Source organism: Zootoca vivipara, chromosome 13 (genome assembly GCF_965207765.1).
Source record: "Zootoca vivipara chromosome 13, rZooViv2.hap1.1, whole genome shotgun sequence".
NCBI lineage: Eukaryota > Metazoa > Chordata > Lepidosauria > Squamata > Lacertidae > Zootoca > Zootoca vivipara.
The window spans coordinates 19,697,577-19,715,628 of record NC_142596.1 but is presented as its reverse complement, the minus strand read 5'-3'; the positions used below and the strand labels follow the sequence as shown (position 1 = coordinate 19,715,628).

The following is an 18,052-nucleotide window of genomic DNA, read 5'->3' as shown; positions in this document are numbered from 1 at the left end:
ACCAGACACCAGTGAGCTTCATGGTAGAGAGAGAATTTGAACTCTGTGCATCCTAATGCAACAGGGTTTGAGCGGGCAATTTCTGCTTTCCCCAAGCGTCACCTAGTCCAACCCTCCTGAGAATACCCCTCCTGTACTTAGTGCAGGAACTACTTACTTATGGCATGTAAATTGGTGGTAGTAGTACCGGGTAGTAGTAATACAAGATTTTTCTGGTTTTTTTTTTAAAAAAACCTGCCAATTCCTTACTCCTCTCCCCCTTCCAAATTTTGCTCTTCTACAGCCAGTGGATGGGAACTCACTAATCCCTCCCTTACAAACCCACATTTTCCCATCAAGTGCATAACTGTATGAGCCCATTTCCTTTCAGTTCTGAACCCATCGCTGTCCAGTATATACAGTCTAACCAAGTGTGCCTGAATACATCTTTCAAGAGTTATGTACCCCCAGAAATTAAAATTTCTGTACCAAGCAGGCAAATTGCCACACTCCAGGAGACTGATTTTGAAAATGCAAGTGATTTGAGTCCTCATTTGTTTTGTGTGGATGACTTTGACATCTGCCTAAAAAAGGCATTTTAATATAAAGCTGGGTGCCTCCCTCTTCCCCCTCCTTCCGCCACCCAAACTTTGTGTACCATATATGTGTTTCCTTTTTTCCTCATTGGAATAAAGATTTAGTTTTGCCTTTAAATAGGGTGTGTAGGCGGGAGCTGCAAATATCTCTCTTGGCTAACGGTTCTTAGCATTTCCTCTCCCTCTTCACCCCCTCCACCCGCCCCCAAATCTAAAATTAGTAACTGCTCCACTAAACAGTAAGGTGGCAGTCTGGGAATGTTTTGTCACTCTTAAGAGCTTTAGTTTCCTGGCAGAGAAGGCGATTGGAGGAAGGCAGCCAGTTCAACGGGCAATGCAGTCTGTCTAGGATATAAAGTTGGGAAGGAGGGACCTCTCTGAAATGGAGGCTAAAGGGGCATTGCATATAAGATTTCCCAGGCCGTTTCTGGTTTCAGAAGTGTCTAGTTCAATTGGTTTTCATCGAGGGAGGAAAACAAACAGAAACCCAAACTGTCCTGATCAAACTTGTGAAATTAAAAAAGGAAAAAAACTCTCTAAGGTGATTTGAATATTGCATCTCACAGAGCAGAGTTCTGTGAGCTGCATAAATTCTGCAAATATACAGAAATTCTGCCAATATTTTTGCAGATCTGCTCGTACCATTCTCTTAGATATAACTCAGGTTTGCTATCATGGAGTGGGAAAAGGAGTCACACAGATTGCTTAAATTATGCCTCCAGCCATTGGAAATTTCATTTGGCCACCTCTGTGGCATTTGAGGTTTTAGCCAACAGCGCCCTTAGTCTTTGAAGCACCTTGTTGCAGTTTGGAGGCCGAAAGCGTGGTCCTTTTAAAACTGAAGGTTGAAATTATTAGGAATCTGGATTCTGTGCTTAATATCCAACGTTACACTTTCCTTTCAGTCCTACAGAATCAAAGCATGACACAGATTTGGCTGTAAGGCAGGTTTGTAGAAAGCCATCAGGTGAATCGGACCAGATTCTGACTACTTTCCTATAATTGGAAGTCACTGTTCTTTTGCCCTGTACTGTGAAATGGATAGGAGTTAGGAAATCTTCATTCATATCCCATCTTATCTTGCCATTGAGTATCTTTGGGGAAGTTGTGGGCTTTAAAGATGTGATGTGATGTGATGTGATGTGATGAGTTGAGTGATGGGACAGCTAGTTTAGCCAGATGTTGCCAGATGCTGCTAATAAGGGTGATTGTGAAGTTGCCCTTGGAGGTTGTGTTTGTAAATGGGACTTCCCAGTGCTGCGATAGCTTTCTCTCATTGGCCAGTGACTTACTGTGTTAACAATAGATTGAGTTGATGAGGGTGAGGGCCGCATTCCCTCCTGGAAAACTTTTTAAGGGCCAAGTGGTGGGCGGTGCCAGAAGCAAAAGTGGGCGGAGCAGTGGATGTAAATTTAACATTTGTGGTATTATCAGAGGCATAGGATGCATTCCAGCCAGGCAAAAACATGCCGAATACAAAGCAGGGCCAGAGACAGGTGTGGTCTGTGGAGAGGGTGTGAGGCTTTAGGTTGAGTCCCAAGGGCCAGATAGAGAGATTTGGATACCTGCATTTAGCCCCCAGTTCTGAAGTTCTCCAGATGTGAAACGCCAGGAAAACAACCTGAAAAAACGAATGGTGGTTCTCTCTCCTACCTGGCCTTCACGACTCTGTCCTTGCTATAATCAACCATGCATGTTTGCCTCCCATATTAAGTAAGTGTGAGTGCACTTTGGTGAAGTACCTATTTCTGATTCACCTTGAAAGAAGCAGCTAATTAGAGAAGCATGTTGACGGCTCTGTTCATGCAGGAATTGTGCGATAGCCCGTTCTCTCTCGTCTTCCTCCAAGGTTGACTTGGGTAGTACACGCACTGCCTTGCCCCTGCAATTGAGGGGGCAACGGCCGCGAGAGACATCAGCATGCCAGGCATACACATCCCCATAGCCTGCACTCATGAGGTCAGCATGCCCCGGCAGTGTGTCCACATGATGTTAGTATGCCCTGTGGTGTGGTCACACCCTGTGGCATGCTGACGTCACTTGAGTACTCTGTGGGGAGCACTGATGTGTTGTGTGAATGCCCCGTGTCTTGCATGTGTGATGTGAGCATGGTGTACCTGTTCAGTAGTATTTGGTAGTATGGTGAGAGCAAGGCCAAAATTTGGCGACCCCAAATGGATCTTCCCAATGATGGGGCTACCTTTGAAGGTGACCCGGAAACGACAATTAACCCAGAATGCGGCAGCCAGACTGGTGACTGGGAGCAGCCGCCGAGACCACATAACACTGGTCCTGAAAGACCTACATTGGCTTCCAGTGCGTTTCCGAGCACAATTCAAAGTGTTGGTGCTGACCTTTAAAGCCCTCCACAGCCTTGGCCCAATATACCTGAAGGAGTGTCTCCACCCCCATCGTTCAGCCTGGACACTGAGGTCCAGCTCCGAGGGCCTTCTGGTGGTTACCTTCCTGCGAGAAGTGTGGTTACAGGGAACCAGGCAGAGGGCCTTCTCGGTAGTGACACCTGCCCTGTGGAACGCCCTCCCACCAGATGTCAAGGAAATAAGCAACTATCTGACTTTTAGAAGACATCTGAAGGCAACCCTGTTTAGGGAAGTTTTTAATGTTTGATGTTTTGTCAAGTTTTTAATATTCTGTTGGGAGCCGCGCAGAATGGCTGGGGAAACCCAGCCAAATGGGCGGGGTATAAATAAATAAATAATCATCATCCTCATCATCAATTTTGTGCCCCCTCGGCTTGGCACCCTGCGAGGGTTTTGGGGGGAGTGGGGTGGGGTTAGCCACCTCATGTTATCCAAAATAGTCAAAACTTTGGGGAGGTGGGTTACTTATCAACTTCATGACTAGGAATCTTCTTAGAGCATCTGAACTACTTTTCTTTCTTTCTTTCCCCCCAAAACACAGACGTGGGCTTGATATCGTACAGGGATCAGAAGCTCCTTTTAACAAAACAGGAAAATAAAGCGTGTCCTTTGCACGCTGGAGGCTAAATTAAAACATGATTAAAGGAAATGCAGACCCGAGGGTTTTTAAAGGAAATGAAAGCTAAAAATAATCTCCCCCCCATCCCAGTGAATCTAGTTTGCTTTTATAGCTATATCAGCAAGGGTGAATCTTGCAAAAACACTTGTATTCAGGGAGGTTTTCCAGTGTCAAAAAATGTGCAAAGTGTACTGAGGTGACCTGGGAGAGGGGGCCATAGTTCAGTGGTGACCTGGGAGAGGGGGCCATAGTTCAGTGGTGGAGGGCATACTTTAAATCAGGGGTCCCCAAACTTACCCGGCTTTGGGCTGGATGCCCGCCATGCCGATTGCATGGTGGGCCGGAGGGTGGGGGAGCGCGCACGGAAGCGTGCGGCTGTGCGCGCCCATGCACATGCACAAATGCTATATTTCTGGCACACTCCTGGCCTGGAAAGCACCGGAAATAGCTTGTGCACATGTGCAGAAGCCTCCTCCAACCCGGAAGTACACCGGAAACGACGCTTGCGCGTGTGCACAAGCTATTTCCGTCACTTTTCCGGGTCGGAAATCGGCAGCTGTGCCGCACCGCGCCAGTAAGAGCGGGCGGCGACAACGGGTGCCGGGGGTCCCCTGGGGCCGCACAAAAGAGCCTCGGGGGCCGTATGTGGCCCCCGGGCCGTAGTCTAGGGACCCCTGCTTTAAATGCATGAAGTTCTGAGTTCAGTTCCTGTCATCTCCAATTTAAAAAGGAACTCTTTGATAGCAAGTGATGGAAAACACTTTTGCTTCAAACCTTGAAGAGCTGTAATGAGTAATAGTAGGCAGTACTGAGCTCTATGGACCAATCATCCAACTCTGTACAAGACAGGTGTGCATATGTTTACATGTTTATAAGTGGGATCTACAACAAAATGTTGCAGTGTGAAGTGCTCGTGTTCAGGTTTGGACTTCTTTTCTGTCCCAACAGTTGGTTCCATTCCCAGTGAGATTATTTTTATATTTCTTTTTATTACTACTACTACTACATTTATGTTCCAGCTTTTCTCCAAGGAGCTCAAGGTGGTGTACCTAGTTCTTTTCTCTCTCAGTTTTATTCTCACAACAACCTTGTGGGTTAGGCTGAAAGATTGTGGCTGGCTCGAGGTCGCTCAGCAAGGTTCATGGCTGAGTGGGGATTTGAACCCCGGGCTTCAAATCCTAGTCCAACACTCGCTATGTCTTCATTCAGCTGTCCCATTCCCCCCTCCCCCATTTCTCTCTAAATGCCATACTTTTCTGTGTATAAGACTAGGTTTTTTGTTTGTTTTTTACTTTAAAATAAGGTTAAAAATCTGGGGGGCGCCTTATGCATGGATAATGCATGTGCCCATTTTCTAAATTTGGGGTCCCCAAAAGTAGGGGGCGTCTTATACATGGGGGCATCTTATACACGGAAAAAAATATGGTAAATAAATAAACATTTGCTTCTCCAGACATAGGATTCTCCCAAGTCTGCTGATATCTCTCTAGGTTCACCACCTTTCATTTGGGGTTATGATCAAGAGCGTAGAAGAGGGGTGCCAAGTCTCTAGGCTTTGAGTTTTAGCCTCCTTCTCTCAGGGTGCATAGGGAGGGTGTTAAATCTTAGTAGGAAGAACCCAAACAATATATTGTATGTAGTCAAGCAGTTTCCTTCAAACTTTTTCTATAAGAATTTGCCTTGTCCTTGTGTTCACTGTCTGCAGTATAAATGAAGTCGGGTAAATTTATATATTCTCTGAAGTCTTTTGGGTGCCGAATACTACTTGATAATGGTATCTTATTGAAACTTGTATTAATATTTACATGTGGTGTTGTTGCTCAATTACATTTGTATATTTTCTTACATGGATCATCAGGGAGTTGATAACCCATGTATATTTGTGTCTTAAATTGTTCCTCCAAATAGTTTTCTTAAAAACCAACAAACCAAAAGCTATCATATATTTTTGATAGGAGCAGTTTACATAAACACTTTCTTTAAAAAGAGAGAAAAATTCAAACAGTTACTTGCGGAGTTATACGTGTGTGTGTGTGTGTGTGTGTGTGTGTGTGTGTGTGTGTGTGTTTGAAGTCAGCACTCTGAGGATTGCATAGCCTTAGACTATTCCCTCTTATCCAGGCACCAGTGGGTTTTATTTGATGAACTTTGAATCTGTTCAGCCTGATGCCATGGGCATGAGTAACTCAAAGGTACAGACGTAACATGAAAATATTCCTGTTAATTTTTCACCTCTCTTGCTTTCTATTAGATTAACCGTGAAAGTTGGAGTCCAGTTGAAACTGCTCAGGATCTGTCACTGTTGGAGCCAAAGCATCCATGTCGTTCTGCAGGTAAGATGAATTCTTTAGTCTTCAAAATATAAAATCAGAAAGGCAAGCTGTCGTTATTGAGCTGGCTTCTCTGGGTGAGAGGCTACACAAAGCACTTGAGTTCTCTGGAACTCTTTGCTAGCCTAAAGTGGGCAAGGTTGGGTTCCAAGCACAATTCAGTGCAAGTTCTAGACTTTAAAAGGCGCTGGGAAGGGCCATAGCTTAGCAGTAGAGCACATGTCTTGCATGCAGAAGGTCCTAGGTTCAATCCTTGGCACCTCCAGGAAGGATTGGAGAGGACCCTGTCTGGAACCCAGCAGCGCTGACTGCTGCCAGTCAGTGTAGACCAGGGGTGATGAACCTATGACCCTCCATGCATCTTACACTAACACTCAAATTGTGCAATGAGATTTAATGCTTGTGTGCAACAAATTCACTCCCCCCTCATCAAATTGGGCTTTTTACTGTAAGGAAAGTGATGGGAAATTGCATTAGAACACAAGGGATCACAATTGCTTGACTTAACATCATGTAACCTCCCTGCAAGCAGCTTGGAATAAATGCTGAAGAAGCAGCCAGCACCATATAATGATCTCCCTGCAAACTGAGTTTATATTAAATATGCCCTCTGGCGGCTGCATAACCTCCCAGTTGCTATTGTTGGCTGGCAAGATGGTAGAACCTTTTCTGTATGCGGCACAGTCCTGCCTTGTGGAAAGGGATAATCTTATTACAAGCTGCACCTCAATGGGCAAACCCCGTGTCCTCTTACGTCATGCAAGATGATGTAGTAGTAACGAAACACACCAGCAAATGCTCGGGTAAGCAGGTGGATCTTTAAAAGGTGCTGAAACTTTGAAATGGATGGTGCTTGTCTTACCTTTGGAATGGGAGGTGATTCCGAAGGTGGAGTATCACAGCATCTCCTGGTCACTGCAAGATGTAGCTGTGCAGTTGGTAGAACAACCAAGAGATCCTGAGATTCCAACCAACTTGGATGGGAGAAGATCTTCGCTCAGGTGATTGGGCCACAGCTTGTCCAGGGCCTTAAATTTTTAAATGCTTCATTTTATTTATGTATTTTAAAGGGGAGGGGAGAGGACACCTCTCTACCCATAGAGAACTAGCACAGCAATGGTAGAGGTTATTGCTTAGTCCTTTTCCTGCTATTCTGGTTTCCTGTTGCAGGAAGTTTTGAGTATTGAAAAACAAGCGAGTTCTTTTGATTGTGAGCCACCTTGTAAAGACGTGTACTAAAATATGGTGTGTAAAATGTATAAAAGTGACAATAGATTTCTCCAAATGCTGTTCGAGGTACAGCCATGTGTTCTACCCTCCCTGGCCTCGAACCACCTCATTCTTGTTGCATTTTTAGACCAGGGAGCCTCTGCCAGTCCCTGCCTTGGAAAGGTCCCCAGTATCGTTTTGCTGTGAGCTTTGCAAGTGATGGATGTTGACGGAAACAAGCCCTAAATTGCTCATGCTCAGGAAGCCCGTGGCACGTGTCCTAGGAACTTGTCATCCTTCCAGCTTTGTTGTGACGGTGTTCTCATTGGTAGGGGCTTATCAAGCCATCAGTAGAGGTGGAGACGAGCTCCGATTGCACAACACACAGGCACACACTCAAAGCAAAGGCAATAACCCCCCCCCCCACAATAAACCAGGTTTTACCTGAGAAGACATGGTACACTTCCAAAGCAATCTTTGGGTTTGGAAAGTTCTCAGCACACATAGGACAAATTATTCTCTCTCTCCCCCCCCCCCCCATTTCTCAACACTTCTTTGTTCCTGATTCCTTCTACACGTTTCTGGTCATAACTAACTCTAGTGGGAGAAAAGCAATTTCCCTGAAACCTGTGCTGCTTCATAACTCCCTTTGTTCTTCCACAGTAGAGGCTTTAATTGCCCTTTGGTGTTTCAAGCCTGGCATGTGTATATGGTTTGAGGCTTTCAGTAAAAGGGCATTGTGGTCACTCGGGCCCCAATTTTTAAACGATTGTAAGGAAATAGCAAGTTGCATTTCCAAGGTATTTGGGGTCTGACTTGCCCAGATTTGATTAAAGACATCCTTTCATGCCAGTAATTATGTTATTTTAACTCCATCATCCATCATAAAGAGGTTTCAACAATTCATTCTCTGGGTGTGTGTTTTGAAAATCGCATTTGCAGGAGTTCTAGAGTTAAAGGAGGAAAAGCACAACAACGGTATATGGGGTTATTACAGTCCTAATGCCATCCAGTACCATAGTTCCATTCCCCATCTCCAATGCTCTTCTGAAAATAATCCTTAATACACGTTCATATTTTTACATTAATTTGGAATCAGTAGGCCATTTTGGAGGCAATGAGAAGCTGTGGTTTTATACTAGACAAATAACACCCTACTAAGCCATTGACTCGCACATTTCCCCCCTCTCCTTCCATGCACCAGAGAAGTAGATGGGAAACTGTTGCTTCTCATTTTCAGCAAGCCACAGTTCCCTGTTACATCTTAACTTTGGAATCTGTGGTTGTTTAAACTCTTGTTTTCAGTGAGAAGAAGCTAGGATCAAATACCACTGTTTCTGATCCTGGTTTGCTCAGTAGCTCAATATTTTTTTATTTATTAAAAAAACACATTTCCCCATGTTTGGATGTATCAGGGAACTGTGGTGTGCTTTTAGAATTGGAAGGAAAAGCTTCCTATCACCACCTGTGATGTGCTAAGATTTGCTGTGGCTTGTTCACACAGGGAGCCTGGGGCTTGACAGATGTTGCTGGGCTCCCATCAGCCCAGCTATCATGGCCCAATGGTCAGGAATGATGGAAATTGTGGTCCAACAACATCTGGAGGACCTCAGATTCCCCATCCTTCTCATAGCAGGGAACCATGGTTTTGCATTGTGCCTGGACCCAGGCCATTGTCAAATGCACCCTATTTTATACATGTCTTTTAAAAAAACATGGTGATAAAACTTGAGTCAATATGATCCCACTGCAGTTGTTCGAAAACCAAGGTGTGTCTTCCAGTTGGCTGCAGGAGCTTCTTGCACTCAATCAGAAGCCGCGTAAGCCGCGTTGGACGTTCGGCTTCCAAAAAACGTTTGCAAACCGGCTTCCAAAAAACGTTTGCACTCACTTCTGGGTTTGCGGTGTTTGGGAGCCAAAATGTTTGAGTCACAAGGCGTTCGAGAACCAAGGTACGACTGTATTAGATTAGTAAAGTGTTTTTTGACAAATGTTATGAGCGTTAAAGAGAGGTGAGAGTCTGCATACACATTTAAATCACACCTGAAACACTTTTGCTCTCCCTCCCCAAATTCTGGGAAGTGTAGATAGTTAAGAGTGATGGAAATTGTAGCTCTTGTGAGGGGTAAGCTACAGTTCCCATTCTTATTACTACTACTATTAATATTATTACTGCTACTAGTACTATTATTATTATTACTAGTAATACTACTACTAGCAGTAGTACTATTATTACTATGGGGGAGGCAGATGTGCTATCTTTCATACCTTCCTCATGCCCTCTTGCTGACCTAGCTGTACCTTTTCTCAGCACGTGAGTTGATTAACTTCTTTGGACAAGGTATGTGCCCAGTGGCCAGCCTGGAACGTCCTTTTCAATTTTCCATCTAAGCTTTCTTGCAGAGCCGGCTTGTTTTTCCGTCTGGAATGTGGTGGGACATGGTCTGTTAAATTGCCAGCTGGATTTGGTGGGAATGCTGGCTTGCAGTTTGTTACGTCTTCTCTCCCGCCCCTGCCTCTCTCAATCTCTACCCCCCCCCAACCCCCATACACATCCCAACTTTTTCCTTTCCCACTTACAATGGAAAAGAAACCCAGACTTGCCAAGGTTGGGTTGAAAGTAGAGAAGGTGCAGGGAAAGAAACTGCACCTGATAAAATAAAGAGCTATTCCCTCGGCAGTGTGGAAGCTCCTCTGTGGAATGCCAGTATTTCCACTCCTGGCACTCATCTCCCCCAGCAGAGTTTTTCTGGTGCGTGAAATAGGCCTATTGCATTGAGAATGGCGGGTTTGCCGAATCCCTAAATGTGAGTTGAGTTGCAGTTTAAAATCTCACAGCCAAAGAATTGCTACGCAAGCTGTAAGGAAGCCTAGCTGTGTTGCAGCCACAGTCTGCAACATGGGAGCAATAATGCTGATGTTGTTTAATGGCAGGGACGTGTCTATGCCGTGATTCTACAAGAGAACAGAATATTTTTGCTTTTTTAACAGAGGTTTTTGCTTTTTTAAAGGAATGTTTCTAGTCCTTATGGCTGGGAAGATATACAGTACTTGAAAGATGTTGGTAGAATCTGTGAAGCCAGAGAGACGGATGGATAAGATTCCTCTGGGTTTGGCTTTAGTAGCATGTGTTGTTCTCAGCCCCTGCCTGTGAAAGACTTCATTTAAAAAAGAGGGGAAGGGTAAAGGTAGCTTGACCAGCATATTCAGTGCTTTGCTGGGTTCAAGTGAAGACAGAGAAAGGTTCAACTCTGTTATCTTTGCAGCTTTGTTTAAAAAGAAAAAAACAACTTTCCCAATGGGAACAATGGAAGGGAAATAAGAGGAAGAGACTTGGCTGAACTTGCCTGTATTTCTCCCCAGTTTAGGGGCACGTTGGGACCTAGATGGCCTTGCGTCCTTCCCTGGTGCACCCAATTTTTGGGCCCCACCAGTGTTAGAACTCCAGCTTTGGTGGTTGGGGCCAGCACATCAGTGGATCAGGTAGTGGCAGGGAAGCAGGATCTGCCGCTGAATTTCCTCCTCTGGTGTCGGAGCTCTGTTCCCCTCAGAGAGGGAAGACCTGATCTTCCTCAGAGCTATTGGACTGCAGCCTGACAATTTTCAGAAATGGGCTGAATATGAGAAATTCTGCAAATCTGCAGAAAGGAATAGATGCCACAGTCACGAGTTTTAGCTTTTCTTAATGCAGAACTGGGATTTCCTGGGTGCAGAATTTACTTCTTTTTCTTAGCACGGAAGAACATTGGCCTACCTTAAAGGGTTATTGCAAGGGTTCTTGATTTAATAACCCTTGATTGTGAGGTGCTTTGAACTCCAGAAGATGCTATAGAAATGTTAAGCTTTTTATAATTATTCCTTGGAATGGGGGAGAAGAACCATAGTTCGATGGTAATTCATATTTCTGTGTTTATACTACTGTAACTCTTGAATGACACTTGCATTAGTCTGGTGAGCAATCTCAAACTGCCATACATTCCCCCCCCTTCATTTCCCCCTCCCCAGAAAGTGATAATTTCCTAGAAGATGGACTAAGTGGCAATTGTTCCTCATCGCAAGACGTACTTAAAAGAAGATCTGAAAGCGAATCCGACCTCTTTCCTCTCTCGGGAGATGGGATGGACGAGGTGGATTTCGGGAAGGTAAGGCTTGAGTCTTGGTCATGTTTGATTATTGCTTTTTTGGTGCTGCATAGATGCACCTAAATGAAACTCTTAGCACAAGAAGAGCTCTGCTGGATCAGGCCAATGGCCCACCTAGTCTAGCATCCTGTTCTCACAGCTGTTTATTAAGAGATTATTAGTCCCTGTGAAATGCCCTGTAGCAAGTATCTTGGGAAGATCTGGCGATATAAAACGCACTCAGCAACACCAGTGCAATGGCCCGGGCTGGGTTCCATTGTTTATGCACAATGGATTTATTCTTCACGATCCTTTCTCAGAATGATCACTCAGTGCTATGGGCAGACATTGCGACATTCTCCCATCTGAGTGAATCATGCTCGCTAATGTCATTTCCTGCAGTCGTCTCTGTTAAAGCCTCTCTCCCTCTCCTACCCCACCCCAATCACTTTCCCCAGCAGACCCTTTGAACGTCCAGTGACCTTAGTGTCCCAAGACCTGATTTCTTTTCAGAGTCCTTCATACAAGCTAGAAACTTTGCTATGTTGAAACTATAAAGTGTGCAGGTCCTTGCCAAAATGGGTGCCATGCTCGGTGGTGCTTTGATGAGCATTGACAAGAGCCACGGGGCGTCCGGCCAGGAGACTAAAAGTTCTGGACATGGAGTTGGGAAATTACTTTCCAACTCCTTCAGCTGTGTGCACAACCCAGGGAGTGCCGGAGGAAAGGGTGAGGCATAGAGATGAATTGTAATTTTCATCTGTAAAATTCTGGCTTTGGTTTCTGGCCAGGGAGGTGGTGGAAAGAGGGGAAATCAACTACCACTAATGCAATTCAGATTCTCCCCCCCCCCCATACACAAAAAAATCTCTTAATATTTGGCTTTGCTGCAACGGTTTTCTATTCTGTCTTGTTCTCTGTGAGAGACTTTTGTTTTTTTAACGTGCATCTGTGTAATGTAGCACCAAAGAATTAAAAAGGAAGTTGTTTATAAGTAGAATATTTGGAGCACAGTATTGAAAGCAGATGAGAGTGTTCTCGGAAGTGCTTGCAAAGCACCTATTATTGCATTACCTCTGTTGGTGGATCCTCAGACTGTGTGTCGGGGTGCATAAATGCTCTGTTATTGGGGCTGCAATTGGAGCTGGCCAAAGTCTGTTTGGGGAAACCACATTGCTGTCCCCTCAGTTATTGCCTGTGAGAGCAGGGAAGCTGCATGAGGCATTCATTCCTTCTCCCTCTGCAAGTGGATGATGAACAGTGACATCACCCCAAGAGGGTAATTGAGGATGCGACAGAAGCCATCCCAAGAGAGCTTCACCATCACCCAGGAAGCGCCATATGCTTCCCTGAGCAATGACTGCAACAGAGCAAGGAGAGGGTGCCTGGAAGCAGTATTAGCAAACGAAATACATACATTAACACAGTGCTTTGAAAACAGCAACACAAGAAGAGCCTGCTGGCTCGCATCTTAGTCCAGCTTCATGCTCTCACAATGGCCAGCCATATGCCTGTGGGAAACCCACAAGCAAGATTCGAACACAAGAGCACTACAAATCATTAAACAAGTTTCTGATAGCGGCAGCAGCAACCAGGTCTCCTCCTCCTCCTAATGCCTGCTGGGAAAGATGTATCTTAACTAACCACCTAAAACTATAGAGAAATGGGACCAGATGCAGTCCCACACATGAAGAACTGCCACTGAAAAGGCCCTTTTTCAGGGCCCTACATCACATGTCTCCTACTGAGGAGGGGCCACCAAATTATCTGGATAAGGAGCAGTCTCTAGGTTGTTACGTTTTAAAAGCTATTTAAGTCTAGTGCTGATTTTAACTGTTTTTAGATAGTTCCCCCCCCCAAAATTACTGGTTTTAATGGTTTTTACTGATAATTCTAACATTTATTGTGAACTGCTTAGAGGTCTTTTTCCACCCCCTTACAATTAAGCAGTGTGTGTGTGTGTGTGTGTGTGTGTGTGTGTGTGTGTGTGTACGTACACACACACACACACACACACACACACACACACACACACACACACACACACAGGCTGCAGTTTTAGCCAGAATATGATCAGCTGATACTTTCCCCAAACATGAACAGCTGACCCAAAGGGAACAGGAACCCCCCTGGTCTTACGAAGCCCCCGCATCCAAACCAACACCTCATTTTGAGCAACTTTGTGGTCATTGAGTAGCACCTACTGATTGCCTCGGCCCTCTTTTTCTCTTTCTCAATCTGACCACCGACATGTATTTTGGTTCTTTGATGCTTGCGGCACATCTCCTGCCTCACCCCACGTGCAGACTGTCCTGGAGTTTGGCAGAGGCCTAAAAACAGCTTCTAGGCCTTGACGCCAGGGGTGCCCTTGGCTCTCAGGTTCACCTGTCAATCTGTGTCTGGTGAGAGGGTGTGCGCCTCCCAAGCAAGGTCACTCAGAAGATCACAATGATACTCTAATTCTAGCATTTGTCAAACTCTTCCTGAACTTAACTCCACCTTCCAAGCTCTCCAACCCAACTGCAGTCATCCCTTCATCTGAATGCAGATAATCCTTGCACGAAACCACCATGTGTGCAGTGCTGTTGTGCTCATGTGGTGTAGTGGTTAAGAGCAGTAGACTCACTCACCTCACAGAGTGTTTGTTGTGGGGGAGGAAGGGAAAGGAGAATGTTAGCAGCTTTGAGACTTCTTCGGGTAGTGATAAAGCAGGATATCAAATCCAGACTACTACTCCTCCTCCTCCTCCACTATTATTTCTTCTTCTTCTTCTTCTTCTTCTTCTTCTTCTTCTTCTTCTTCTTCTTCTTCTTCTTCTTCTTCTTCTTCTTCTTCTTCTTCTTCTCCTCCTCCTCCTCCTTCTCATGTCCAGCATCTGTACAGCATTCCCACAGGCATCTGGTTGGCTACCATGAGAACAGGATGCTGGACTACATGGGCCACTGGTCTTGACCTAGCAGGCTGTTCTTGTGTTCTTAAAAAGAAAGGCAGTAAGACATTTCAGGAGGTCAGGATGCGGGTGGTGCTGAGCCTCTTGGGCTTTCCAATCAGAAGGTTGGCAGTTCAAATCCCCGCGACGGGGTGAGCTCCCGTTGCTTGGTCCCAGCTCCTGCCCACCTAGCAGTTCGAAAGCACGTCAAAAAGTGCAAGTAGATAAATAGGTACCGCTCCAGTGGGAAGGTAAAAGGCGTTTCCGTGCGCTGCTCTGGTTTCGGTGTTCCGTTGTGCCAGAAGCGGCTTAGTCATGCTGGCCACATGACCTGGAAAAACTGTCTGTGGACAAACGCCGGCTCCCTCAGCTTGTATAGCAAGATGAGCGCCGCAACCCCACAGTCGTCTTTACCTTTTACTACAGTTCCTTGAAGCAAATCTACGAAGTTTCATGAGATATTAGCTCAGAGTTGGTGAGGATGCAATACAGTATTATTATTTATTACATTTTATTTCCCATCTTTCCTCCACTGAGTTTAAAGGTGGCATGTGTGGCTCTTCTCTCACCTCTCCCCAATTTCACGCTCACAAGAACCCAGTGAGGTTTTGTTGAAATACTTGACTGGCCCAATGTCACCCAGTGAGCCTCCTGGCCAAGTCAGGATTTGAACCTGGGTCTCCTTGGTCCTTGCGAACACTGTAATCACTGCACCATGCTAATTGTAATCTAAGTGGCATCTTCTTGATTTTACTGCAATGGAAAAATTCCTGGATTCAAAAACAACCTCTTGCAACAATATTCATGTAAGGCGTGTGACCCATCCAGCCATGTGATGTGTTGAGGCTGCAGTCTTATGCAGCATGCCGTATCCATGTTCAGTTTATGCATAAAATATGCTCGAGGGGATTTCTGTCTAACATCTCTCTGCAAAGTCACTGTTATGTAAGGAAGATGTGGGAGGCACTTCTTCTTTACGTTGTCTTGTAAATAACTGGCAAGGGTTTTGTAAATCCCCTTCCGGGAGAGCTGGTTCCCAGTGAGATCACCCTTCCTAGCTATCTCTGCTGCCTCATCTTTCTAAATTTAATTTGGGGCTGAGGTTAACAAAGCAGGAGGAAGCTCTGGTGCTCGGTGTTTCAGAGTTAAGAACTCCTATGGGAGTTGTAGACAAAAAGGGGCAATATTAGTACCATGATTCTTAAAAATATAATGGAAGTTACTGTATATTCCCGGCTTATAAAACGACTGGGAGTATAAAACGACCCCCCAATTTTCCAGTTAAAATATAGAGTTTGGGATATAATTGCCGTATAAGAAATATGACCCGGCGTATAAGACGAGCCCTGACTTTTGAGAATATTTTCCTGGGTTAAAAAGTAGTCTTATACTCAGGAATATACAGTACATGGTCAAAAAAATAATAATCTTTAAAACACATGACTAAAAATCTAGCTATCCTGAACACTTATACCCCAAGTCATACTTCAAAAAAGATTTGGAAAAAGAGAAAGAAAGCTAACAGCATCTTCCAAATACTAATCTCAGAATTTGGCTGAGATTAGCACATAGTTTAACTATAGAATTCTTTCCTGTGAGATGTAGAGAAGGCTTTATACATGCTCCTGGAGAAGATGAGATCCACCTCCAATGTCTTTTTTAAAATATAAATTTATTTATTTGGTTTTCAGATTAAAATTTTACAGTCACATATGCAACATAGAAACAAGATTCCAGAGAATTTTCTGGAATCCCTCCTCCCTATTGTTAATTATTCCATTCTATCCAAAATTCACCATTAAAATACAAGTGTTATTCCAATCCTACTAATGGTTTTAACTGTTTACAATGGTTTTTAGGATAAATTATAAATTTCCCCATTCCTTATTAAAATTTTGGTCTTCCTGATTTCTGATTCTTCCCGTCATTTTAGCCATTTCGGCACAATCCTTCAACTTGATCTGCCATTCTTCTCTGGTAGTGACTTTATCTTCTTTCCATCTCTGGGCCAATAACATCCGTGGTCACATACATAAATACTGTAGACTTTTCCGCTCCCTTGGGATTTCGGTACCTAGAATTCCTAAAATTCTAAGGTCACCTCCAGTGCCAGAGGCATTATGTCCCTGCATTCCAGTTGCTGTCAATCCTAGGCCAGGCGAATGTCACTGTGTCCATCTCCTGCTTTTGAGCATCTCATAAGCATCTAGGTAGCTAGTCAGTGTGAGAACAGGCTGCTGGACTAAATGGGCCTTCAGCCTGGTCCAGCAGGGTTCATCTTCACCTTCTTCACTGTGGCTGTGAGAAGCAGGGGCTTTACTGCAGTGGGCTTCAACTTTTGGAACAGGTCTTCTTTTCTAAAAGAAGGTCCTCTCTTCTTTGTTTCTGTAGAGGCTGCAAGACGTTCAGCAACCTTCAGCTGGTGTTTGATGGGTTTGGTTGTAGTTTTAAGACTTTTATAACTATGTGTGGATGTGTTTCAAATAACTCATTATCTCACTGTGCCATGTAGGTCTGTGTAAATATTGCATGCAGCCTTGATGATCTGCAAATAATTTTAAGTAGATTAATACAGTTTCTGCTTGTTTTGCCGTTGTCCTCCTCCTCTGCTCCCACCCCTGTTTCACAGCAGCCCGAAGAGGAGCAGTCGGCGGGCGATAGCACAAGTTCTAGTTTCTCTGCCGATGATACGCTGTCCCTAGAAAGGAACTCGTCCCTTGGGAGTGACATCTCCCTCCCTCAGGCACTAGGCTTCAGCAGGCCCAAGGATCGGCACAGCCTGGATGGCAGCTGCTTCAACATGGCAACAAGCGCCGAGGGCCAAGATGGCGAAGGTGGTGTCTCCGGGGAGCTGGATGAAGAGCTGGACAGCATCACGGAAGTGCCCCCTCCTGCCTCTGCCCTGAAGAGCTCCATGAGGCCGCTGTCTCCTTTCCGCCGGCATAGTTGGGGCCCTGGGAAGAATGGCAGCAACGAGGCTGAGATGAACCATCGAAGGTGAGTGAAAGCCTTTTGGATGTGTGCACCTAGTGATCCATAGCTGTGGCAACTTCAGGCTTGCGATCTTATTTTATTTTATTTTATTTTTGGTATGGGGGAGAGGGCAGCAAGGCAGCCTTGCAAATAACCCTGTAAAAGTTATTAGCCTGCAATTTCTTGGCGGTATGCAGTGAAGTTTTACTCAGAGTAGATCCAAACAGGACTAGCTCAGGTCCATGGAATACCACCCAGTGGTTTTACTCTGAATAGGACTTAGTTGAATACAACCCAATATTTTTATTACTCTTTTACTAACCAGCTAAGGGAACAGTAGTTGATATTTCAATGTGGAAGAATGGGAGCTCCTTTTTCTCCAGCCAGCATGAAAATCAATTTCTTAAAGCAGTATTAAAAATAGCCTTCTACCAAGCAAACTAGTGAAAGAGGGATCAGGTGATCTGTCTCCCTGCTCCTGCCTGTGGAGCTGCCATGCTGGATGTGGAGGGAAGATGCTTTATTTCCTCTGCAGCGAGCACAGAAACCAAGTGGGATAGAGGAGGAGGAATGGAAGGATCGGTCCCTCCCTTGCCAGCCTGCTCACTTTCCTGCCTATTGTTACTGGCTAGTTCTTAAATACAAGGCTGCAGTAAGAAGAGTTTTAAGGTCTGCAAAAGCACCACTGTCTTTTAGTGTTTGAGTTCTAAGGGGGGAAATTCTGTGACAGTCAATCACCATGAGTCCTTCTTTGTACCTGTGGGTTGGATTTTTACATTTTTTTAAAAAACCCAACAACATTCTTTTGACCTTTGAGCATAAAATATAATTTTATGGGTTCCAGTTGGTAAATTTAGTTAGCTGACACACAGTGTTCATTCATCAGCTAGAAATGATCTACCCATGAAGCTGTAT

At 44.8% G+C, this 18,052-nt stretch overlaps 1 protein-coding gene across 19 annotated transcripts in view; it reads left to right on the top strand.

Moving 5' to 3' along the window:
• AKAP13 (A-kinase anchoring protein 13) overlaps nucleotides 1-18,052 on the top strand; it is a 233,000-nt gene that overhangs the window by 147,392 nt on the left and 67,556 nt on the right. For 14 of the 19 annotated variants that reach the window (XM_088656966.1, XM_088656961.1, XM_035130701.3 and 11 more), the window contains 3 exons: nucleotides 5,827-5,908; nucleotides 11,120-11,256; nucleotides 16,794-17,161. In XM_088656966.1, coding sequence (XP_088513092.1) covers nucleotides 5,827-5,908; nucleotides 11,120-11,256; nucleotides 16,794-17,161 — 587 coding nt within the window. The remainder of the gene's footprint in view (nucleotides 1-5,826; nucleotides 5,909-11,119; nucleotides 11,257-16,793; nucleotides 17,162-18,052) is intronic. The other 5 variants (XM_088656962.1, XM_088656963.1, XM_088656965.1 and 2 more) reach the window with 1 other exon arrangement.